Raw genomic sequence first — 19,706 nt, 5'->3', positions numbered from 1 at the left:
CGGCGGGACTTGCCCAGGGTCACACAGCGGCCAAGCTAGGACTGCAAGTTTCTTCCTAAAGTGGACAGACCTGCAGCACAGAGGATCCTCAGCCCCCCTCCCCACATTTGCATGAGCCCCCCACAGGCCACCCAGCCCGGCCCAGGCTGAGGGGTGCGCTTCCAAGCTGCGGAGCCTCCCTCCGTGGGCTGAGACCCCTCCAGGGAGCGGACGGGGGAGTGAGCTCGACCTCCCTTCCTCGTCCCCGCCCCCGCTCCACTTCTTCCTGTCCCCACAACGTGGGAACGCACTGCACTTGGCCGGAGTCTCTGATTCCCAGATGTCCAGCAGGCCGTGGTGCCCAGAGCAGACAGCCGGAGCGGGGGCGGCAGGGACGAGGGAGCGAGGGCTGCCAGGGTGGGAGAAAACCCAGGGGGATGGTCGCTGGGAAGGCAGCTCCAGCCCAGAAGACGCTCCAGATGCTACCGCCTCGGCCACTGCTGAAGGGACGGACCAGGGTCCCACGGCCTGGGGGCTGAGCCAGCCCCAGGAGCCCACCCGCAGAGGAGCTGCGCCTGCAGGGAAGCCTGCTGGCACCCTAGGCAGGGGGTGCAGGCGCCTCTTCTGGGCCCCCACAGCACCTTGGCTTCCCCCCCTTACAGCAGCTGCGAACCGAGCGTGCTCTGTCCTGGCCTCTCACCCCCCCACCCCCCAGGCTGTGCTCTCCGAGGGTGGACCGTTCCCACCGCGCTCCACCCGGAACCCTCTCTGGGGCAGATGCTCACGGGCGTCACACAGCCGCAGGAGGGGATGAGATCCCCGTCACTTGGAGGCATCAAGGAGGCTAAAGAGGGATTTCTACTCAAAAGGGCATCATAGCCTCCCTTCCCCCCCTCCACCCCCACTGCTCTCCCCTTCAACGCCCACCGCTCTGTGCTCATCTCTCCGGCACCACCCCGAGCCGGGTGAGGCCTACAACGGCCCTGGAGACCTCGAGGGAAGAAGCTGTGAGCCAGGCCTCCAGGAGCCTGGAGTGCACACTCGGCGGGGACAGAGCGAGGCTGGGGGCTGGACGGAGGCCTCCCGAGGGCCGGCCCCCACCCCCGGCACCCCCTGGCTGCCCTGCCGCACACAGGTCCCCATTCACTGCACCTGCGCACGCTGCCACGCGGGACAGCCCTCCCCCGGGGCCCGCCCGGCCCGCCCACTCCCTCCAAGCGCGTCTCACACTTCTTTGCGCCCCCGGGGCAGCCCACGAGCCCCTCCTCAGAATAATGTTTTGCAGTACGTACATTTTTTTTTAATGCTTCGGACTAGAAAGGGAGGAAGCCAGTTTTGCTAGAATCGTTGTCAAAACGTTTTACTAAAGGAACAAATCTGTGATCTAGATCAAGCTTCACTGTCAACTGGGAGACTGACCAGGGCCGGCGGTGGGCCCGGCACCGTGTGACCAGCCTTGAGGCAGTGACAATGGCCGGAGGGCGTACAGCAGCCAGGACGTGACACACGGCCACGTCAGGTCACAGCCACCAAGCCCACTGAGCCCGCCGTGGCTTCTCACCTGCACTCGAGACAGAAGGAAATGCTGGTTCCCGTCAGAGGGCAGTGAGCACAGACCTCCAGGTTCACGAACCTGAACCTGGACTGAAGGCCTTTGCTCCAGAAGCTCGCCCCCCTGGGCCCCGGGCAGACCCTCCTCCTACTTCGTGGGCTCCGTCCCTTACACGCCGGCCCTCCCCGGGCTCCCCAGCCCCCAGTCTCCGCTCTCCTATCCCTGACCCCACCACGCCCATTCTAGACGACCGCCCCTGGGCTAGCAGTCCCGAGTCGGCCCCACCCCAGGCTGACTCCCTGGGGGCGGCAGACTCCCTCCCGGACACCGCCCTGGGACAGCCCTGGGCGCCTCAAATGCATCACGTCCCAAGTGGGAATGTCATGTTCTCCCCAGACCACCAAACGTGCCCCCTGCACTCCCCACCCTCATGAACAAACCCCCAACCACCAGCCATCCTGGAAGCTGTCCAACGAGAACCCCCAGAGTCTCCCTCATCCCCACGTCCATCCCAGAGACCTATCTGGCTCACCACCTGCACCTCTTCATCCGTGCCTCGGTGCCCCCGCTACCCCCAGCGGGCCGCGCTCTCTCACTCACGAGTCTCTCAACAGCTTCCTCCTCCGGCCTGACCTCCTAGGATACATCCTCCACACGGCAGCCAGAGGGCCTCTCCAAAACCAAAACCTTCTGTGCCCCGCCCCCCCACACCCCCATGCCTCCCAGAGAGTTTCCAAACTCCTTGGGTCGGCACTCGAGGCCTTTGTGTAAGTGTTCTTGGGTAGACAGTTGGGAAGCTGGGTGGATGGACGCATGGAAGGGTTCTGCAGATGAGTGGGAAGAGCTGGAAGGACAGATGATGGGTGGATGGGTGGGTGGATAAATGGGTGGCTGGGTGGTTGGATGGATGAATGGGTGGATAGGTGGGAGCCTTCCCCCCACTCTCCTGGAGGAGCCTGGCACAGCCCTTGGCGCACTGCTCTGCCCACCCCCACCCCTGCCCTCTCCCCCAGCCCGGTACCCCAAGCCCTCACATTCACAATGCACCTCACAGTCGGCCAAGCCTTCTCCCCCTGGGCTCTGATCCAGACGGAAACGGGCACCCAGAGAGGCCAAGTTGTGTGCCCAGTGTCACACAGCTGCATGCACCAGCGGGAGGATCTGAGTTTGGGGCGAGGATAGGGAGACCAGAGGAGCCCCGAGCGGAGTTCCACGGGGCAGACGGGCATGGAGTGCGGAAGCCGGCCCCGCAGGAGAGCCGGAGGGAGGTCAGCAGGAAGACATTCCGGCTGATTAAAAAGCCATATTAGACTTTCCTCCGAGGGACATGAAGGAGGCGGGTTTCCTCCCAACAGGATCCGAGGCCGGCAGCGGGTCAAAGCTGGCTCCTGACACGGAAGCCAGAGCCCGGGCCCGACAGACAAGTAAAAATCCAATCATGTTCTAAACGCCTCAGGAGGGGCGAGCCCCTCATTAGCCTGCCGGCCCTCTCCCTGGCTCTCTGCTCTGTATCAGTGACAACGAGACGCTCCGTCACCCGGGCACGGCCGGGCTGGGTGGCCTGGGCGAGCACGTCACCTCTCGGGGCCTCGTCTGTCCAGTGGGTAGTCTCTAGAGCCTGCATGAACGGCAACCCAGCACGTAGTAGGCCCTTAGCAAACGCCGGCGCCCTCCCCAGCGGGGTCCTCCCCTTTGCCTTCCAGAGTCTGGACACCGAGTGCCCCTCCGCACACAGCCAGCACCCCAGACCGCTGTCGGAGCCCCTGGTCACTGAGCTCAGCTCCGGGGCCTCGGCCAGCTGTCTCCGCACAAGTCGGGAACGGCGTCCGACACACGGCTGGCTTCCGTAAACACTTGTTGAATGGATGGATGGATGAATGAATCAATGAATCAATCAATCAATCAATCAATCAATATCTATGGCAGGAGCCTCCTGCCTGGTCTCCAGACCTCAGTGTCTACCCCTCCACACCCTCCCGTCTGTCCTAGCAGTGACCATTCCAATAAATGAAGTTTCTCAGTCCCCATCCCCACTGGACACCCACCAATGACCTCCCAGCTACCACAAGGTCAAGTGCAAGCTTCACCCGCCATTCCACACCCTGCTCTCCAGCTTCCCACACCCTCCCAGCCACCCCGAACTCCTCCTCTCTGGTCTCTACACCAATACCACCCCTGCACTGGGCTCCTGGAAAACTCCTACTCACGCAACAAGACCCAGGCCACGTGCCGCCTCCGCCAGCAAGCTTCACCGTGCCCCCGGGCGGGCAGCTTCTGCACCCGCAGCTCTCCTCACACAGAACTCTGCATGCGACAGCTCCTGAGGTTGCCCTGCGGGTCAAGCCCTCGCTGGCCCAGCTGGGCTCCTCTGACTGGCCGTCCAGCCGCTCTGCTGACCAATGACAGTGCGGCACCCACTCTGGCACCACGAGCATACCCAGCGCACAGCTTGGTGCTGACTTTTACTTTGGAGAAAAACAACCTTCTCTATACCAGATGGAGGGACACGGACAATTTCCCGGACATGTGTTACTTCTCCCAGCCACACTTGCTGCCCGTCTGGGTGTTCCCGTTAGGCCAGGGCTGAAGGAGGAGGGGACAGCCACGAGCAGGCTGGCTGGGCGCAGCACTGGCCGGAGAGTCTGGAGCCCCAGGCTCCAGTCCACCCTGGCCTCGCTGACTACTCAACGTGTGACCTTGGGCAAGTCATGCCCCCTTCCTGGGCCTCAGTCTCCCCAGCTGCACTATGGGGAGTTGGCACACTCTGGGCCTGCCCACTTCACGGAGGTGCTGAGAGGTGTGAGAGGTCACAGTGGGTGGGAAGGTACCATGGGGACTGGAGCGTGATGCCCACGCCGGTCGGCGCGGGGCCTGTGCTGCCCGTTAGAGACGCAGGGCGAGGGAGAGGGCGCTTCCCTCCGGGGCCTCCCCCCGGCCTGGTGCAGGAGGTCAGGCAACAATGCCCTTGAGGCAAGGAGCCCTGTAGGATGGGGCAGGGGTGCTATAAAGGGTTGAGGGGTTCTAGAAGAAAAAAGCTGGAACCCAGGAAAACTTCCTGTAGGTGGTGGCAGGAAGCAGAGCCTGGCAGGAATTGGAGCTCTGAAGGTACAGGGACAGGGCTTGGCGGGTGAGGGCAGACCCAGCATAAGCTAAGGCGGGGAATCAGGGGCCCCAGGACCCATCAACAGCGTGTCTGGGCTTCAGAACAGAGTGGGGGGTGGGGGGAGCAGAACAGCGGTTGGAGGACACCCAGCGTGCAGCCTGGAAAACCTCGGATCCCGGAGAGAGGAGGCTAACCTGGGGGGACACACAGCCACGGAGGGCTCTGAGAGAAGAAAGAATAAGCAAAGGAAAGAAAGCAGGCAGGAAGGCAGGGGACACAGCGCTTGACAGAGGGGTCCCAGGACCCCCTGAGGGGGGAGGCATGTCTGTCAGGAGGAAGCAGGGGTTCAGGGGAGAAGAGATCACCCAAAGTCACACAGCTCTGGGCTCCTGGCCAGGCACTCTGTCCAATGTGCAGGGGAAGAGAAAGAGGGTGACACCACAGGTGCTCTGTCTACTGTACAGGGGAAGGGAAAGAAGGTGACACCAGAGGTGCTCTCTCCACTGTGCAGGGGAAGGGAAAGAGGGTGACACCAGTTGTCACGTGGGGCAGGAGGGGTCAGATCCGGGAAGCTGCCAGTTTGTACAGGAAGAGACAGGAGAACTCAACCCAATGGCCACCCCACAGGGAAAGGGCTCGGGACAGGAGGGATGGAGGTTAGACTAGGGGAGGACTTCCTGATAGTCAGGAACTCCCAGAACGGTCCCGGAGGCCTTTACCCGGTGGCCCAAGGTGGACTGAGAGGTCGCCTGCAGAAACTACCGGAACAGGCTGGACCTCTCGGACCGCCAGCGCAGACACCAGGCCCAGCTGGCCGCCGGCCCTGCAGGACCCTTGTCCAGGGTGAGGGCACCTCCTGCAGTGCAGCCGGGGCCACCCAAGCGGCGCCTGCCAGCTCCACCGTCAGCCCCGGTGTGCACGCAGCTGCCACTCAGCACTCAACGGGTTGTCCGCTCCATACTTGGCCTGGATGCTCACTCGACCCCTTGACACTCCCAACCTGGGTTCTCACGATGACCCCCATTTCACAGATGAGCAAACAGAGGCTCAGCAAAGTCAAGCGACGTGTCTGAGATCCCTCGGCCAAGAAGCCAGGAGCGGGTCTTCCCTCACGCAGCACCCACGCCGTGGTGGCTGGGCCGCCTCTGAGTCCTCTCCTTCCAGCACCAAGCCCCACGCAGCCACACCTCCCCTCAGTCCTTCCTCCCCAGGCCCTGCCAGCGCCCGGGCCACCACCATCCCCCCAGCCCACAGGCGCCTTCTCAGGACGGTCTCCCGGCGGCTGTGGCCCGTGGGAGCCAGAGCGGCGTTCCCCTGAACAGAGGGCGGTGGCTGTGCTCTTCTGCACGGGCCTGGTGCACGGCACGCGCTCAGTGAAGGCTAGCTGAATGATCTCACAAGCGGGCAAACGAATGACGGTGAAGGGGAGCCTCCACCCCCTCGACAAGCAGGCCGAGCCCTCCCGGCGGACAGCGCAGACCTGGCAGTGTGGGGCTGGACTGAGACCCTGGGGCGGGGATCCCGGCCCACCGGACTTCAGGGTGGGAGCACCCACGGACCCCAGCCTAGCCAGCAGAGGGCCGGGGCCAGGCAGGGCACCCGACGCGGACGGCGGGGGGCAGCTGAAAGGCAGGAGCACAGCCGCCAAGGCACTAACCAAGTGAGCCCCACCCCCACCCTCGCAAGGACCACGGAGCCCGGAGACGCTGCTGAGCGGCTTCCTGAGGGGGGTGTCAGGGAAGCCGTGCCCCGGGGAAGCCCCTTCCCGACCTCACCGTCCACCTCTCCTGTCCCAGACAGGGAGACTGAGGGCTAGAGTGACGTGTTCTAAGTCACTGGAGACATCACTGACAGGCCTTCTGCCTCCCTCTACCTGGGCAAGCGCTCTGCCCCTGCCCGGCAGAGACGCAACCTTCACAGCCGACTGGCTTCCCACGGAGCACGGACGGCCCGCCAGCAGCAGAAGTGCTGGCTCAGCCCCGGCTGGAGCAGGAGGCAGCGAGCAACCCCGAGCATGCTGGGAGAGAGAGGGCTGCATGCAACCTCCTCAGGGCAGGGAGGGGGCGCCCAGGCGGGCCACAGTGAGGCGGCTGCTGAATGTAGATGCGGGAGCCCAGGGAGACCTCGAGGGCTCGGCCGCCTGGAACTTCGGGGCCAACTCCCTGCCCCGTGGCGGGTGGGGCACCCGGGCTCCGCTGCGGGCAGCAGCATCCTGGATGAGAGCGGAGGCCAGGGATGCAGAGAGACGGACGTCTTCCTCCCGGCTCTGCCACATCCGGGCCGTGCAGCCCTGGGAAGAGGTCACTCAACCTCTCCGAGCCTCCCTTCCCTCGCGTGTAAAACGGGGCTACGGTGGCACCTGCCTCAGGGCGGCTGTAGGGATGAGAGGCGGCAGCGATGCAGGTGGAGAAGCCGATGCAGGGAGAGCCGGCCCTCCTGGCTGTCACCCTGAGCCCCTTCTCGGCACTGGACACACTGCTGGGCGCTTTACGGGGTCGCCTCTACCCCCCTGAACCATCCCGTCACAGAGACAAGAACACTGGACTCGGGGCGCAGGGACCAGAGTGCGCACCCGTACCCCTGCCCTTTCTCCCACAGCAGCCGGTCACCCTCGGAGAGGCTAATCCTGGGGAAAAAGGCTTCCCCCTATGAGTCCTGCCGCAGGTGCCCTGCTGGAGGACTCTGGGCTGGACCGGCGATGTGCACGCGGGAGCGGGCGCGGCTGCGAGCCACCGGACCGGCACGACTTCACCCCAGTAACCGGGACCGGCTCTGCTTCTCCCGGGAGCCGCGTCCTCTGAACGCGCCACGTTCTGTGTGAAGACGTGACGGCCCGTGTCTTGCAGACTCTCCACGAGCGGAGAGTCTGCTCGGCCACACGCCAGGGCCCTGTGCACCTCAGGGGCGCAGATAATAGGAAGGACAACCACAGGTGTGGCGGCTTTTCTCCTCTGCACGGCTGCATTGTCACATGCTCCTTAGGCAACGGCCTTGGTCTTCGCTGCCATCCTGTGCGGTGGGGAGAACCGCCCCTGTTGGGCCGGTGGGGGAGCTGGGGCTCGGGCAGGTTGGGAACCCGGCCCACGGCGAACGGGAGGCAGCAGCGGCACCCAGGTCTGTCTCACTCAGGCCCTCGCGCCGTGCACCACCACCTCCCCACGAGTCAGACGGCGGCCAGAGCCCTCCCGGCTGAAACCCTGGCTGACGGCGCACGCTCGGGGCCCAGGCCAGGCAGAGAGTACTGCTGGCGAGGGGGTGAGCGAACCTGCCCTGCTCGCCCGCTCGCCCACTCGGGGAGGGTCCCGGCAGCCTCCGGGCCTCCAGTGAGTCAGGTGGTGACTCAGGGCCCAGTGCCGGGCTGGTGAGGCGCTGAGTCAGGGAGCACCGAGCTTCAAAGGGCAGCGGGCTCCGAGCCAGGCCCCTCCGCACCCGAGACACCGGCGCTCCCGGCAGCCTGTCTGGGGCAGACCTCCCACGCTGCCCCGGGGGCGAGCCCGACCCTCATGCCCGCCCACCCGGCGCTGCTTAGGGTTCTCGATGAGGAGCAGAATCCTGCAGAGTCTGGGGAGGTGACGGGGTCTTTGGTGGCTGTCACGATGACAGAAGAACACTGCCTAAGAAGTCACCCAGCATCCTGTAACATGCAAGACAGCCAGGAGCACAAAGACCATCACACCCCAAACGCCACCAGGGCCCCTCCTGCGGAGCGCTGGGCGAAGCACTGTCCCTTCCCTGGGCCCCCGCTCAGGGAAAAGGCAGGGAGGGGGTGGTTCTTCTCGGGGAAGAACCCTGGGCCCTCGGCATCTGATCAGACACCCCAAACCACATACCCCTAAACCCCAGCCTGAGCACCCCACGGTCAAGTCTCTGCTGCAGGAGCCCCCCGTGGGCACCAAGGCCTCCTGGGCCTGCATGCCTGGAGACCCACCCAGGCCTCTCCCCCGTGACCCGACTCGGGCTCCGAAACCTTCACACCGTCGCGCCGTACGCACGGGGCCCAGGTGCGGGGGCCTGCCCACTCCCAAGCACGCACCACCGCAGTCGGGCACTGGACAGTCTCTGAGTCACGGACACTTAGAGTGTCACTCAGTGTCACTGAGCGCTAGGTCTGAACTCTGAACCCCTGGGCTCAATCACAGAAGCCGGGAGTCGGACGGAGAGTGCCAGAACTCGACACTCCGGAGGCTGCTCCACACCGGAGCCACCGGATCTCTGGTCCAGAAGGCGGCCCAGCAGTTGGGCGGCCACGTCAAGGTGAGACCTCTGCCCCTCACTGCAGCCCCGGCAGCCTCTGGCTGTGGGGCCCAGGGAGCCCGGTGGTGCTCGGAGCCGGTCCCAGTGCTGGGGCGTCCCGCCTCTCGAGAGGGAGCTGAATTCAGCTCCACCCCCAACCCCATGCAGTTCCACACACTAGGATCCAGGCTCTCCCCAAGACAGGTGAGGACCGAGCCCAGCCGCACCTGGAACCCCAGTCCCTTCCCTCCCAACCCCGGACTCTCACACACCCTCGGGGCGGAAGCCAAAGGGGGTGGTGAGGACCCGGGGCTCTGCCCGCAGCCCGGAAATGGGGCACCTCGGAGGGTCTCTGTGCTCTCTGCTCAGTGGTCAGGGCCCAGGAAGCCCGAGGTCGAGGGTGGCTGAGGCTGGTGCCCTGGGTCTGGGGGCTGGATGGGGGCAATTCATCCAGCCCTTCCTTTGCAGGTGGAGTGGAGGCACCGAGACTCAGAGAGAAGGGACCATCCCAAGTCACACCCCCACTTCCTGGCAGACGAGACTCGGACCTACGGCCTGCCCAGTGGCTTCCCTGTGACTCCTGGGCCGCTCCGGACCGCTCCAGCCTGGCCCGACCCGCCAGGGCTGCTGGGAGCCAGCTGGGTCAGACCCCGGGCCAAGGCTGTCTGGGCCACGCCTCTGACCATCCGGACCTTGCGAGGTTCAGACAGGTAGGGTATCTTTCCCAAAGTGACACAGCACCTGTGTGGCAGAGCCAGGGCCGCCCCTGCGGCCCACCGAGGCCACGTCCCTGTGATGCGGTTGCACGGCCTCCCTGCCCCCCCAGCCGGCTTTCTGTCCCTGGAGGGCCCCCTCCCTGACCTGGCTGCCCCCCAGCTCACACGGTGCGGGTCCCTGTGTTCCCAACACTCCGCACTAAAGCTGCTCCCATGGGTGATGCAGGGTGGTCCCAGGGCAGGTGTGAGGGGAACCGAGTTACTGAGGGACCCTCCCGTGGTGCCCGAGGCCGCCTGAGCCATCCCCCAGAATGAACATCAAGGTTTTTTGGCCCCACCCAGCAGGGGCGCCAGCCCTGCCCTCCACCCACTTGCGCACAAACCCTGCTGTTCCCAGATGTGGGGGTCTGGGGCCCCTCAGCACCTCAAGGCCCGACATAGTGGGGAGGCCAACAGATGTGGGCTCAGCGTGGGCCTCCCTCCTCACCATCCCCGCCTGCATCGGGGCACCCCAGGCCCCCAGGGGTGGGCTCAGGCCCCACTGGCAAGGACTCTGTCCTGCTTGCAGGGCCTCCAAAGCCACAAGGCCACCACATCTGGGTCCCAAAGCCTCCTCCTCAGCCGCCCCCAGCCACAGGCTCACGCCTGGGACCCCCCCACTCACAGCACGGCTCAGGGGTCCTTCTCAAACGCGGATCTCGCCACGTCGCGCCCCTCCTTTAAACCCTGCCAGGTCCCCCTGGCCCTCAGGACGCGGGCCGGCTCCTCACTCGGCCTGAAGCCTGTCTCATCTCCTGCCACCCGGCCAGCCTCATCTCCCCACTCTGCCCCTCCCCCCAGGCCTTGGCCCCTGCCCCTGCTGCCCTCTACACCTGACGCCATCCACTGCCGGAGACTAGGTTCAGACGTGGCCACAGGGCGCCCGGCACACAGAGGCAGCCCCTGGTGTGCTCCGGGTCCGGGTGCTGTGGTCCAGCAGCGAACGTGACGAGGGTGGTCCGCACCCTGGCCACCCGGCAGCACCTCCGCAGGAGGCAGGTGTTGGATTCAGAATCCCGCAACTGGAGTGCTTGACAACCGACAGAGCAGCTGAGCGGGGTCCCCGAGGGTTGCCCTGAGGAGGGGACACGTGGGCCGTGATTTGAAGGATGCAACCAAGACTTTGCCCCGGTGCAGAGAGCAGGGAGGAGCTTTCCAGACAACGGGAAGAGTGGGAGGTGGCCCTGGAGCCTGGAAGGGCCCAGAGAGGCGGGCGGGGAGCCTGGGCGCGGGCACGCAGGGCTGTCGGAGCAATGGGAGCCGGGGGAGGGGCTTGGGCAGAGGGCGGCACACGCAGACTAGAGGCGACAGGGAAGGCGGGAGGACGTGTGCGGGGCTGCTTGCTGCCGCCAGGGGCCCCACACAGAGAGGCCCAGCCAGGAGAATGGGGCGGGGAGCCTCACCCTGCTGTGTGGTGGGACCAGGGGCCTCGGCCCCAGTGCACAGGTCCCCATCTCAGCTCCTGCCGCCCCTGGGGACACCATCCATCCAATGGCTCGGTCACTGGGCGCTGGGCCATGGGGCTAACTCTTGTCCTCGGTCCCAGCACAGCGCTGGGGTTCGCCCCTGAGCACCTTCCCAGCCAGCCAGCCACTGGACCGGCCTCCGCTGACAGCAGCCTCCAGAACGTTCACATCAGCAGACCACCAGGTCTCCGTCTGTCCAACCTCCAGGCCCCCAACACCCCCCAGACCCACCACTGAGCTCGCTCCCCACCAGCAAGGCCACCCTCCCAGGCAGAGGCAGGTGTGGGAGGCTGGGCATCATCAGGGAAGCGCGCGGCCCTGGGCGGGGCCCCGACCGTATCCACGGCCACACAAAGGATATGGGTTGCACACCATCTTGATGCACCAGTTCCGGGGGCTGGTGGTCTGGCGCAGACAGAAGAAGGCAACAGGCGCCAGGTCCGGGTGGGGCACGTCCGGGTCGGCTCCATCTGGGGGCTCCTCCAGGCCTGGGGGGGAGGGCGGGGCGCTCCGGGGCCCCGGCTGCTCCGTGACTCCTGGCTCAGGGGCCAGGGCCGCGGCAGAAGAGGAGGGCGGAGAGGAGCTCTCAGCCATGTCAGCGCGCAGCGGGGAGCCTGGGGGAGAAGAAGAGGTGACCCGTGGTGGGGGCAGGCCTGGCACACGCCCCCCAGCCAGCTTCCCCCTGAAAGGGGGCAGCCCAGCCTCAGGCCTGCAGGCCCCTGGCCCTCACTCCGGCCTCGAGGTTCAGGAAAGGACCTCGGGCCCAGAAGCCCTCAAGTTGAAACCCACTCCCAGGCTGGTGATCCTGGCCAGGCCAGCCCCATCTGGTCAGCCTTGCTGAGCCTCAGTTTTGGGGAGACAAAGAGTGGGGAGAATAAAACCTTCCCAGAGTGTGGTTGTGATATTAGGGTGTGCGTGTGTGTGTGTGTGTGTGTGTTTAAATAAGAGTAGACTTGCGTGTTTATTGCACCATCAAAGATCAAAAAAATGTACAGGAAAGAAAGAAACGTTGCTGTACAGACAGACAGACAGATAGACATCATTGCCAGGGTGACGCATGTAACGAGGAGAAATTGGGGTGCTGTGGGACCAGAAGCCGGGGCGGGGGGGACCTGGGCCAGCAGAGGGGAACTCAGCACAGCCTTCCCCGAGGACAGCAGAGCCGAGACCTGCCTTGCAGCCCAGGGACCCACCACCACGGCCTCTGCGGGCTGAGAGCCCAGGGGCCTTCCCCACCAACCTCTTCGCTCTACAGGCGGAGGAATGGGGCCCCAGAGAAGGGGCCGAAGAGACAGGGAGAGAACAGCCGGTCACGGCAGAGACAGAGCTCCACCGGGGCCAGCAGCCTGGGGGTCCGACCGCGCAGCCGCCCGGGCCCCATTCTCAGAAAGGCCTGCGCCTGCTTTAAGGCTCTGCTGTCGCCAACCTGAAACGGTCCGTTCTGACGCAGGGGCCCCCCACGTTCACTTTGCACTGGGCCCTGCAAGTCGGGCAGCTGGTCCCGACTCAGTCTCGAGGGTACGTCCAATCCCGGTCTCATCAGATGCTCCCAACAACCCCCCCCCCCCCCAGGGTTACGCATGCCCATTGAGCAGATGGAGACACTGAGGCCCAGAGAAAGGGATGGCCTGTCCAAGCCACACCGTGAGGCCCCTTTAGAGGCCAGAATCCCAGCACCGGCCTTCCAGACTCAGTGGTGACTGACCGTGACCTTGCTTGTGCCCCTCGACCGCCCACCGGACAATGTCGGGGCGGGAAGAACAGCGCTTCTCAGGGCCTGCCCCTCACCACCTCCTCCGAGAGGCCTCCAGTCCCTGAATCCTCATCCACGGGGTTCTCCTGAACCCTGGGACCCCGACAGCACCGGGCAGGGCGGTGGGGGTTGGAGTGCAGGCGCAGAGCCCTGGCGTCCCCTCCCCCCGGCTGCCACCTGCGGCTGCTGAGCTGCCTGCTGCGCTGCCCAGGGCTGATGCATTTGGACGTGCCCCCGGCTCCCGGGGGCAGCAGGCGGGAGTTGGCTCCTCCCGCCACGTCTCCCAGTTGGTCAGGGAGGCAGAGCTTCCTCTCCAGCCCAGGGCTCTGCGCCTGGTTCCAGAAACACAGCCACAGGCCTTACATAAGCTCCCAGGCGCCTCGGCCCGCCGCGTGTCAAGCCCTGGGCGGAAAGACGTCCTCCCCGGGGTGGCTCTGGGCCCGCCCACCACTGTGGCGGCCTCGGAGCCCACCGGGCCCTCGCTCAGGTCCCACAGAGATCCAGCTGCCTCCTGCAGGCCTGTCGCTGGAGCGCTATCCCCTTCGTCGCCCGCACCCTGTTCTCCCAGGCCCTGAAGATGCATTCACTCATCCAACAATACTTCGTGAGCACCTACTATGTGCAGACGCTGGGAACCTACTACGTGCAGGCTCTGGGACTAGGCTGATGAACGGGCCAGACTTGGCACCAGCCCTCATTCACAACGCTGGCGCTCCAGCCAGGGAAAAGGATTCCAGTCGATGGATCTCTCTCTCTCCCTGGGCTTCCAGAGCTCTTATCACCACCAAACACGCTGTGTAATTTATGTATTTACATCTTCATGATTTAGAGTCTGTCTCCTCACCCGAAAGACGGCTGGAAGAGAGCGGGGACGGTGTTCTGTTTTGCTCACTGCTGTACCCCCCGTCGCCTGGACCACACTAGGTACTCAGTAAATATCTGTTGGATAAAGTAATAAAAAGTGCCAGAAAGTAGTCCTGGCTGATGTGGCTCAGTGGACTAAGTGCCGGACTGTGAGCCAAAAGGTCACCGGTTCAATTCCCAGTCAGGGCACAAGCCTGGGCTGCCGGCCAGGTCCCCAGTGGGGGCCACGTGAGAGGCAACCACACATTGATATTTCTCTTCCTCTCTTTCTCCCTCCCTTCCCCTCTCTCTACATATAAATAAATAAAACCTTTTTTTTAAAAAAAGTGCTAGAAAATAAGCAGGGGAGAAAGGTGCGAGTGGGGAGAAGCCACCTTGCCCTCTCTGCAGAGAGATGTTCAAGGTGAAAACCACACGCATCAGAAGGGGTCGTCGCAGGCACCTGTGGAAAGAGCGCGGCTCCGTGTGGGAGGAACCGCACATGCAAAGGCCGGGACGCTGGGATAAGCTCCACGCCCGGAAGGAGCGGAAGTGAGGCCAGCGTGGCCGAGCCTGGACGAGCATGGAGGGTTCGGCAGGGCCCGTTGCCAGGCCACGGGAGAAGCTTGGGTTTCAGTCCAAGTGCAACAGGAAGCCACGAAGGGCGTTCACGTAAGGAGTGGGGAGCTCAGGTCGCCGCCTTGCAGCACCCCTCTGAGGGCGGAGGGAGGGTGGATGGAGGCCCGGGGCGGGGCGGGGGTGGAGCACGGAGGTACAGAGGAGGCTGGAAAGATGCGCTGGCCTGGCCTGGGATGTTGGTGGGGGTGGGGAGAGGGGGGTGAACTTGAGACCAGTTTTAGATGCAGAGGAGCCAGGCCTTGTATCAATCCAAAGCCACCCCACCCAGCACTGCCAAAGCCCTTCCCGCTCCCACACAGTTGGGAAGAGCCCCCGTGCCTCTGGGACCACACGTGATCACCCCTCTGCTCACCTCCTGTTTAAAGCTGTCACACTGCAGTGTTGTCCTCTGACCTCTGACCTCTCCCCCTCACTGTGGGGTTACTAGTGCTCACAGCTGCTAAGGATACCATCCCCAGCCTACTCCCCAGGGACCACCCAGCCTCCACCCTCCGACCTGTTCCCAGGGACCACCCAGCCTCTACTCTGTGACCTGTTCCCAGTGACCACCCAGACCTCCATAGTCAGATCTGCTCCCCATTTCCAATCCCTCTGTCCTGTGCCCATAGCCCAGCTCCTGTCCCCAACTGCCCATGTGCCTATGGCTGGAAGCTTTTGGGGGGCTGGCAGCTGGGCCCACCTGAGCTCCAAATTGTCTGCAAGATGGAGCCCCACAGACTCAACAGGACTTGCGTTAAGTGGCAGCACTGGTGGGTTCAAACTAAGGTCATTCTGTCCCCAGAGTCACCGCGGCCTCCACACCCCTGCATCCTCCCTCGGGATGCCCCCGGGGAGAGCCCACCAGGCAGTGGTGCGGGGACTCGGCCGGCTCCATGCGCAGGGGGCAGGGCGGAGCAGGCCCCCACCGGGCCTGGAACACACGCCCACCCCCGACTCCATCGGCCTCCTGGAGCCTCAGCTCTGCTCTCTGTGAAGCTCAGCTCTCCTCTCGCCTACCTCACGGGCCTTCGTGAGCACACGGTGTGAACGCGAAGGCTCTCCAGGACCCACGAAGGTAGATGTCCAAGCATTCGTGGGGCCAGCTCAGCCATCCCCGGGGCCACCCCAGTCCTCTCTCCGCCACCATTACCATTTCTGCCACCATCATCATCACCACCATCACCACCATCACCATTACATCACCTCCATCACCATCACCATCATCTCCATCACCTCCATCACCACTATCACCATTACATCACCTCCATCACCATCACCATTACCTCCATCACCACCATCACCATTACATCACCTCCATCACCATCACCATTACCTCCATCACCTCCATCACCACCATCACCACCACCACCATTATGTCACCTCCATTACCATCACCACCACCACCATCACCACCACCACCATTATGTCACCTCCATCACCATCACCTCCATCACCATCACCTCCATCACCATTACCTCCATTACATCACCTCCATCACCACCATACCATCACCACTATCACCACCACCATCATCACCACCATCACCTCCATCACCACCAAACTCCATCATCACCACCACCACATCACCTCCATCACATCACCACCACCACCATCATCACCACTATCACCACCACCATCACCTCCATCACCATCATTACCACCAAACTCCATCACCACCATCACCACCATCACCACCATCACCACAGCATCATGGAAGCTCAACACCTGACTGTGCCAGGCAAAGGGCAAAGGGCTTTCTCCGCATTGTCTCTGTCAGTTCCCACCACAGCCCCCGGTGCACAGACCGCGCTTATCCCTGCTTTATGGGGAAGGAAGCTGTGGCTCAGGGAAGTGCCGCAGTGCCCAAAGTCACCCATACGGCCTAGGGAAGAGGCTGGGTCCCCGTGTAGGTCTGCCCGTTCTGAGCCCGAGCCCTGAACCATCACAGGCACCACTCTGGGACAGAGACAGGGGTGCTGGCACCAGGTCCTCCCTCCCAGCTGGGTCACCAGGCAGTGCAATGTAGCTGCCGGTCTTGCCAAGACCCCCGTGTGGCAACAACTCCCCAAGTGGTCCTGAGTTTGTGGGGAAACCTGCCTCCAAGGGCCTTCCAGCTGAGGCTCCAAAGGCCTAGAGTGCAGGGCAGGGAGGCCTCTGTGTGCACGGCTCGGAGTCCCAGTGGGGACAGGCCTGAGGCCTGGTCTGGTCGCCCTCGGCCTCGTGTGTGTGTGTGTGTGTGTGTGTGTTCACAGGCACACACAAGCAGGCAACTCATTTGTCCTTTGTCAACAGCCTCACATCAGCTAACGTCACGGCTAGAAGAACAAGCAACAGATTCATTCTGAGAATGCTAGAATCCAGGAATCTCCAAATCCTTTTGTCTTAGAATCACCCAGAACCTCAGAGGCCCAAGACATCAACTACAGTAACCTGGACTCCACAGTGTGGTTGTGCCACTGAGTGTGGTGCTCCAGAGCATGGGCTCTGGAAGCTGAGGCCTGTGCTGGAGGCCCAGCTGTCACCAACCCACCGTGGCAGGCGACTCAGCCGGGCGGAGCCCTTGGTGGCCCTGTTTAGACAATGAGGGTGACAACTGCCCGTCTCAGGGCTGCTGGGACGATGAACTGGACACCACATGCGAAGACCTGACCACACCCCAGACGCCGGGCTAGGGACAGGGAGCCCCGAGAGGGTGTCCCGTGTGTGAGCGCCATCAGCCACGGGACTCCAGGACCCCAGAACACGGGCGTCCCAGGAGCGCGGTGACAGGTCCCAGACCGTAATGAGCTCCTGATCTTCACACGGGGAATCTCTGAACAGATGGGGCCTCAGAGTGGCCTGGCCTGTCACCACACACACTAACGTCATGCACACACACAGGGCACCCACACAGACACACGCTCACAATCACACAGACACACGTGCGCTCTACTACACACACCTCACACACTCACCACCACACTCGCAGACACGCACACACGGACACAACACCTGCTCAGAGATACACGCGCCTGTGCTCACAGACTCACACACACATCGCCCACTCACACACACTCCCCTGCAGGGGCCGACCTGCTGGCCTGCAGAAAAGTCTCGCGAGGCTGCGGGAAACCTGCCTCCCAGAATCCTCCAGCCCCTCCTTGGCGTCCCGGAGCCCCTGGCACCCTCTGCCTGCTCCCTCTTCCACGTGACTGCCCTGCAGACACTTGACGGCAGCCCGCCCACCCCAAGCCTCGCCGGCTCCAGGCCCCTTGTCACCAGCTTCCTTGTCCCTCCTCGGGTGACAATTTCCAGGTCATCGGCTCTTTGGGACCCCATCCCCGGTCACATCCAAGTTGGCCTCTTTCCCCCCACAAGGGCCAGACCGGGTTCTCACCAAGTCACCCAGAGCAGAGCCGACAAGTCACCTGCCTGACCCTACGGGGGGTGGGGGTCCTCTCTTGCTGCAGCCTGGGCGCCCCACATCCTGGCAGGCAACCCAGCCGGACTGCAGCCCCCATGGGGCTTGGGGTCCACTGGCGCCCTCAGATCTTCTTCCGAGCGGCCACAGCAAAGACAAGGCTCCTCTAGCTCACAGACGAGTGGCTGCAGCGTGGCCCAGACGTGCACGACCGGACAAAAAACCTGCTCTGGTCCTGCCAGCCTCGCCTGCCCGCAGCTTGCCATTAACTTCGTCTGTCACCAAGATCAGCAGCTAGCCCTCCCAGCCTCGCCGTGGTCAGCCAACTGGATTAGCAGCCCCTCCCACGACGGCCGGCAAGAGTCACAGACCTCCTCTGCAGAGCACTTGCACTTACTGTGTGCCAGGCACCTCGCTACCACCCGGTGAAGTAGGCGCTTTTACTGTCTCCACTTTAGAGCTGAGGACACTGAGGCACAGACAAGTTAAGGGATTTTCCCAAGGTCAAGAGGCACTTGGTGAAAGAACTGGGATCTGGGTCTGGGAGGCCCAAGTCCAGGTCGCTAGTGAGAGGGCAGGCTGTGGACAGCAGGCTGCAGCCCACCGGCCCACCCCCCTGCTCGGATGGGAGCCCCCAGCTGTGTTTGCTGCCTGGGGGCGCGGGTCCCGGGGGGCTGGGGAAGCAGCAGGTGTTCGGACGCCCTTGAAGAAATGCTGGGTGCTCGTGAGGCCCCAGAACACATGGGTACCTGTCCATGTGTCTGTCACCAGGCATCGTCATCTGTCAGCTCTCAGCCTTACGACAAGTGCCAGCCAGTGAGACTGTCTGAGTTCCTGTCAGTTGCGTTTGAACATTTCCCAGCAGGCAGCCCCGCGGATGAGTGTCACTCCCTCCACAGTAATCACGGCCTTGGGTCCTCCTTCAGCTAACAGACCGGGGCGAATGTGGTCCCCGATTGGGGGGGAGGGTGTTCCAGAAGAAATAGCACTGGGTCAGGAGTCCCGGGGCCCAAGTTCGAGTCCCAGCCCCACCCTCACGGCATCACACTGTCTCACCAAGCTGTATCTCCTCTCGTACAAAGTGCAAACACGACCCCTCTCTATCTGACGGAAAGGAGAGCGAACTGGAAAAGGTGTGGAAAGCACCTTACAGGAACCAAGCCCCGGGCTGGGTCCTGCAGAGACACGTCTAAGGCTCACAAAAGCCCTGTAAGGCGGAAGGCGTTCTCCTGATTTACACGACGCTGACACTCCCCCGGGCTGTGCTCACGGTCATGGGCTCGCTCGCCCCTCTCTGGCCCGGGCAAGAGCTCAGTGATTGGGCAGGAGGCCTAAGTGTTTGGACCGATGGAGAGTGGAGCGTGGCTCCTGCTGCCCATCGAGGCCAGTGGTCAGCGGTGAGGAGGGGGAAACCCTGATGCTCTTCTCGAAACGCACCATCAGTGAGAGAGCCCCGGCCAGGGTACGGAGCGGGGGTGGGGGGAATGGGCAGAGGTGGGGCCTCGGGGTAAAGGCAGGCGGCTCAAGAGGCAGGGCCGGACCCTTGCCCACCGCCAGCCCAAAGGCCGTGGCCTCCGCCCTGGAGAAACCACTGTCTGGTCCTCCTCTCCTGCTCAGGGAGTCCCGGAAGCTCCCAGCACTTGCTCACGGGCATTGAAACACCTTGTGCTTTCAACGCCTCCCATTACCTGCTCCCCCACGTATGGGACACAGCCCAGGTCTCCCCTCCGAGAGCTCGAGAGCACACCAGGCCCTGTGGCCAGGTGGCCACGTGGCGCCTGGCATGGGGAGGCCACAGGCCCCTCTGGGGGGCACAGAAACTCCAGGCTGACGTTGTCTGTTCCTTTCTGTTCACTGCAACGTCCCCCAGTGACCATAGCGGGGCTTGGCACATAGTAGGTGCTTAATAAATATAAGGGAGACATGGAAATCAGGAAATCAGATTCATTTGCTTCCTTTCTTATGCCGGCAGCCGTGAGGGGGAGAGGCTCAGCCCACATCTTC

At 63.6% G+C, this 19,706-nt stretch overlaps 1 protein-coding gene across 1 annotated transcript in view; it reads right to left on the bottom strand.

Annotated features, from left to right (window-relative positions):
* Positions 1 to 19,706, bottom strand: part of CACNA1I (calcium voltage-gated channel subunit alpha1 I) — a 103,933-nt gene that overhangs the window by 81,300 nt on the left and 2,927 nt on the right. Inside the window, exon 2 of the mRNA XM_036019648.1 lies at positions 11,450 to 11,702. Coding sequence (XP_035875541.1) covers positions 11,450 to 11,682 — 233 coding nt within the window. The 5' untranslated portion in view covers positions 11,683 to 11,702. The remainder of the gene's footprint in view (positions 1 to 11,449; positions 11,703 to 19,706) is intronic.

The sequence above is a fragment of the Phyllostomus discolor genome, chromosome 2, assembly GCF_004126475.2.
Source record: "Phyllostomus discolor isolate MPI-MPIP mPhyDis1 chromosome 2, mPhyDis1.pri.v3, whole genome shotgun sequence".
Taxonomy (NCBI): Eukaryota; Metazoa; Chordata; class Mammalia; order Chiroptera; family Phyllostomidae; genus Phyllostomus; species Phyllostomus discolor.
This window is presented reverse-complemented; position numbering and strand designations above follow the sequence as displayed.